Consider the following 6,174-nt stretch of genomic DNA (forward strand, 5'->3'; position numbering starts at 1 on the left):
TTTTGTCCTTTACTAAATATTTTACTATACAGTGGTCCTACTTTCCTCCCTAAATCTTTAATAAAATGTCTAGCATAATTTAATATTCCTAAAAAGGTTTGTAACTTCTTGATTTCTTCAATTTTGTCTGAAAATTGTAAAATTGTTTATACTATATGTGGTTGTAACTGAATCTTTCCCTCTCCTAAAATTATTCCTAAAAATTCAATTTTTTGTTTATTTATTTCCATCTTCTTTTTACTTATAATTAAACTATTTTCTATAAATTTATTCAAGGTTATCTCTAGATGTTTCATATGTTCTTTATAGTTTTTACTATGTATTAGAATATCACCTATATATACACAAACATATGGAAGAGAATTAAATATACCATCCATCTTTCTTTGAAAAATAGAAGGTGCATTTTTTAATCCAAAATACATGATTATCCATTCAAAGTGTTCTAATGGAGTAGTAAAAACTGTCCAAGGAATATATTTTTTTGCCATTTTTATTTGCCAAAATCCAGATTTACAATCAAATTTAGAAAGTATCTTGCTGTTTTGTATTTTATTTATTAGCATATCCTTATCTGGTATCTTATATCCATCTTCTACAGTATTATCGTTTAATCTTTTATAGTTTATAACCATTCTTGCTTTCTAACCATAAAGACTGCTAGATGGTATTATTACTTTTAAATCTAATAATTCTTTAATCTGTATGTTAAAATCTTCCATGTCTTGATTCGTATGCTTTATTTCTACTATTCTAATTTTTATGTTTTCATTTATTATTTCTAATTTAGCTTCTATTTTATTTTTATCCCAATGTTTTATAAGGTTTAATCTTTTTAGCTAATTCTAAAATTTTCTCTATACTATCTATCTTAGAAGATGTCTTGTTAAAAATTATTAATTCTTTATTTTTTGGTATAAAATCTGTTTTTAAAGTTTCTAAAGATAAATTATCTAAAAATTCTAAATTTTCTACACAATATTTTCTAGGTGGATCATTTACGTTTCGATTGCTTACAATTAAGTGTATTTAATATTTGATCATTGTTTTTATTTTTAATTTTTATCAACTATTAGAAAGTTACAAATAGGTCCTCATACTTTGATTTTCGCCATTTTTGACACTATCTTCTTGGATCTTTCAAGTTTCAATTGCATACAATTGAATTCATTTAACTTCTTTAATTTTTTTTAATTTATTGTATAGGTAATTATAATATATTTAATTGCACATGTAATGGCAAGAACATTAATGAAATAAGTAAGGTACTATAATTTTTAAAATTTACGAACAATAAAATATTATAAATAGAGATTACACGTGATTTAAATTGAAATTATACATCTATAAAATATTATGTAGTAGGATTTGATTTGTACAAAATTGACGAGTACGCTTTGTTGCATCGCACCATTCTTACCTACGTAGTCGGATTTTTTTTTTCAATAGATGGTATTCTAGACGTATAGACACATCCAAAGTACGTAGTCCAACTTCGGGTGCCAACAAATTATTAAGTGGGAGAATGTGCTCGGAAGCTTCCCATTTGGCTTCATTTGGTAGAGGAAATATAATTTCGGCATACACTACTCTCTAATAATCAACCATGAAATAACGAGTGCATAAGTTGTGTGGTGGAAATCCTCCATGCATAGACACGGTGAATGCATGTTCACATAGAAAACTCTTCAACTAAAAACGTCTACAGGTTATGTATTATCATTCAAGTCTACGATGTATCCAATATTACGTACACATCTTTAGAAAAGCGTAATTTATCTAGTGGTTCTACACTTATTTTTCTTGTCACATCTACAGTTTTGAAGAGTTTATCTTCCCATATTGAGGTTAGCACACTTGTGCACGTAATACGTTCCGCATGTCGATTGTAAAACCATCGATACAGTTTGTTACAAGTGTGCTTAGTGATTACGAGAATTGATAATTCTTGATCTTTCTTCGATAATGCACTGATCGGCTTTTCATTGTTTGACGTCATCATGTTGTATCGATGTCCTAAAAATATGACCGTGCTCAGTGTTCAATCCCAATCTTCACTGTTAGATACTCATATGCATCATGTAATTAGATACTCATATGCATCATGTAATTTATTTTTTTATTTCGAACATGAACTTATTGACTCTTCGAAACTATAGACGTCTACAACCCTCCTAAACAATGCAACAACGTCGCTTCCCTGATACTTAGTTTTCAGATTTCTTTGTATATAGTACATGCAATAACTGTGATCTACCTTGAGAAAATTTTCAGTGATGCCATTTATTATAGGCTGCCCCGATTAGTTATTAAGACAAGATTCTCAACATCATCAATTGTTTCCTTCAACTTTGTAAAGAAACAATTCATCGTTTGATCATTCTCGCCATCGACTATACTGAATGCAATAGGGTAAATTTGGAAGTTGAAATCTTAACATATATCAATAATCACTTCCCTTCGCATCTAGCTTGCAAGGTTGTACCATCAACTAAAATTAGGGATTGCATTGCGTTTCGAAATCCTCGAACGCATTATCCAAGAGCTATAAAGAAATTCTTAAAGCGATTTTCGTTCATCGATCTCAATAAAAAATGTCGAGTCAAGATTAATTCTCCCTATATTATGGAAATACTTGGCCAATTTAGTATAATTCTCTTCAGTTGAACCCATTAAATTCTCTAATGTACATTTTTTAGCCTTCCAGGCATTTTGGTAGATCACGGCCACCTTATACTCTCAACGAACGTTGTTGTTTGTAAATCGTCCGTAGATTCAGAAATCTGTGTATTATTTATTGACCAATAAATCACGATCAGGCTTGTTTATGATCGTTTCGACGAATACCCATTTCACAAGCATGTTTTTATACATATTTGCGAATTACAAAAAACTTATTCGGGTCCATCTTGGTCACACGCAAATGCCAACTGCAACTGTCATCAATGCAAATAATTGTGTCTGTAGGCTTGTTTCCTTTTTTCACTTTAAACTCAAAGTTATGTTTCATTGCAATTCGATACATAGCTTTCTGCAAATCTATTTTTGTGTCAAACAGTCGATCTTCTTCATCGGGAACCACATGAGAATACTCGAAGACCGTGTACTCGGCCCAACCTATGAATTTTCACCCCACTCATGTCTCTAATTGGTTAAAGCAATCAAATCCTGATTTGTAAATGGCCTTTCATCCTTGTTGTCTCGAACTATCTCGTGAATTCTGTGCGTAACAATGAGATCATGATAAATAAAAACTGTCTTGAGAATAGCAACATCATCTTCACAAGCTCTATCTTCATTTTATTCCAAAATCATTATCATTACGATCTTCTCCACCGAAATCTTTGTGTTCGTTCTAGAGGACATTTTTCCTCAATAAAGTTACACAAATAAGAGTCGACTCGCAATATTGGTTCAATTAGCAACTTCATTTTGCACTTTGTAAAGTAATTTTTACCCGTAGAATCCGAATGGTTGAATGATCTTGAAATAGAAATTCCATTTTCATATCATATTGAGTAAGTTTAATATATTATGGTACATTTTTCACATGCAGTGCACTTGATGTTATCACAATTTCAGTAACCTCATCTCCTTCAATTATCCATTTTCATCGAGCATTTTCATTCATCAAAGTAACAAATGAGAGACATACAGATCGTATATCTGCATTACCAATCAAAATTTTAAAAAATAAGATTAATCATAAGGAATTAATAAAAAATGATATCTTTTAAAAAAAAAAAGGGCAGTCAGTTAATGGACGGTCCAGTAGTCTAAATTCTTAAAATACCAAATTTGATTATAAAGATAAAAATTTCCCCATTTTCTTGTTTAAAAAAATTATAAATTTGTTATATGAAATGTAAAAATTATCTTTGTATTAGCAAATATCGAAATAAAATTTAACGATTAAAAAATATTTTAATTTAATGAAAAACAAAATTAAATATAGATGAATATACTTACCAATTCGAAGTGCTGGATATAAACGAAATTTTTTCGTTGAGTGTTTCATAAATTCTTGAAGTAGATGAAAAATGAAAGAGCCGTTATCTGTGTCGGAGAAAATAGATAAAAAAAGTAACTTTGATTTTGAAATTTTAAGGGAAAAGTATTTTTATCTGTTTTGTAACTAAAATGTTATTCTCGTATTTTTAATACGAGAGCATTTGAGGAGGATTAAAATTGAATTTTTTATAGAAGTTTTTAAATTGTGTGGTTGAAAAGTGATGGATCCCATAAAATATGTGATTCAAATTTAACGTTGACTTTAAATTAATATTTTAATTGAATTTTATGGCCTTTTTGTGCCTCTTTAATTTCAAAAATCATATTATGACCCCGTTTGGTACCTTTTTTTTTAAAAATATATTTTTCTCTCTTTTCTTTTCAATCACACATTTTTTATTAAAATAATATTACATGTAAATCAAAAACTTTTCTTTATTTTTCAACCACACATTTTTCATCAATTTACTATTATAAAATACATTTTTAGATGAAAATGGATATCAAACACCCTATGTGAAATAGTAATTGATGTTAAAATGTGTGATTAAAAAAAAGAAAAAGTTTTTAATTTACGTATAATATTATTTTAATAAGGAATGTATGGTTGAAAATAAGTATCGTAAAAAAAATAATGCGATAGAATAACGTGATCCAAAACAAAAGGGGCGGGGGGCAATAGTCATATTTTCGTAGTTTAACTATTCGGATATTTTTATCTTTTCCAATCGGAAGGTCACTAGGCTAAAAAATAGTAACTAAAGGGCATTGTAAAAAGGATTATGTTATAGAAACATAATCCTTTTTACATGGGATGATTGGACACTTACACTTACGAGAGTCGATAATTATTTTATTCACGTCGACGGTCAGTCACCCGTCACCCTCACCAAAATTCGGGCATTTGGCATTTTCCTATTGAAAATTCTCCCCTTCTTCAATTCCCAAACGGGGGAAACAGGCTGTAAATGAAGAATAAAGCATTCGATCAGCTACACAGGGCACATTCTTGAACCCTCGGACCTCAAATTATGTAAATCTGCAATAATTTAATTACCACGTATTCGTGTGTAATATATTCGCTGACTCATTGGGATCCAACAGAACCTCGAGGCACTGTCGAAAATATCTATTTTCGTGCACTCGTTTTTACGAGTAATTTTAATTTTATGGTTTTTGTTGGTATTACACAGTCTATTAAATTGGGATCGCGCCTCGGATTCCCAAGGCGAAAACAAGATGGGGTTGAGACAATTTTGAAAATTGGAGTTGGAATTCTGTTTTTAATTTAATTCAACTTCAGGAGAAATGAAGGCTGGGAGTGCGGCCAAGCTTATTGTCGATGCGCTGTTGCAGCGTTTCCTTCCACTTGCCAGGCGTCGAATCGAAACAGCTCAAGCACAAGTAAGAATCTGATTGGTTTTTAATTTTTTCGGGGTTTGATCAATAAGATATGCAGAGCTCGTTGAAGTGTAGATAATGAGAAGTAGATTGTAGTTTTATTTAATCACAATGGGCTGGAATATATTTTGTCCTCTTCGTTATGTTGAATTTGTGCAAGGCACTCCATGTATTTGGAATTGGAGAGTGCCAGTATAATAGATTATCAGGTGATTGACCATTCAATAAGATTCACAATTATTTATACACAATCAATTGCTACTTGCAGCTGGTGTAATTTCTTTCTTTGTAGTCCTTACATAGCAAGACAGGACTAAAAGGTAACAAAATAAAAGATGAAAATGTATTATTTCTGGTGCAGTCAAAAGTGAGATATGAACGATAGGTCCAGAGTGAAAAAAATGTGGAAGATCATCTGCAATCAAAGGGAGAAGATTGTCAGCTATGAGATAATGGAGTTACAGCTTATATTTAACTTTTTATAGAAATTTTGACGGTGGGAGCTTTTAACATGTCATACTAGTATTTATCAATCGCTCGCTCTTGTGTCTCATCATATGCAATGTGAATTCTTTGCATTTCATTATATGATGGGATCAGTTGGATTTTATTCTTCCTTTGTACCCTAAATGCAGGATGGGCAGTACCTTCGACCATCAGATCCGGCCTACGAGCAAGTGTTAGACTCTTTAGCTATGGTGGCGCGGCATACGCCTGTACCTTTATTGGAAGCTCTATCACGGTGGAGAGAGAGGTATTTTC

At 31.1% G+C, this 6,174-nt stretch overlaps 1 protein-coding gene across 3 annotated transcripts in view; it reads left to right on the plus strand.

Annotated features, from left to right (window-relative positions):
• The first annotated feature begins 4,885 nt into the window (after positions 1-4,885).
• The window catches only part of LOC111400947 (protein furry homolog-like), a 31,505-nt gene continuing 30,216 nt past the window's right edge, over positions 4,886-6,174 (plus strand). For 2 of the 3 annotated variants that reach the window (XM_023028427.1, XM_023028429.1), the window contains exons 1-2: positions 4,886-5,415; positions 6,048-6,166. In XM_023028427.1, the coding sequence (XP_022884195.1) occupies positions 5,320-5,415; positions 6,048-6,166 (215 nt within the window). In that variant the 5' untranslated portion in view covers positions 4,886-5,319. The remainder of the gene's footprint in view (positions 5,416-6,047; positions 6,167-6,174) is intronic. The other variant, XM_023028428.1, reaches the window with a different exon arrangement.

Source organism: Olea europaea, chromosome 10 (genome assembly GCF_002742605.1).
Source record: "Olea europaea var. sylvestris chromosome 10, O_europaea_v1, whole genome shotgun sequence".
Taxonomy (NCBI): Eukaryota; Viridiplantae; Streptophyta; class Magnoliopsida; order Lamiales; family Oleaceae; genus Olea; species Olea europaea.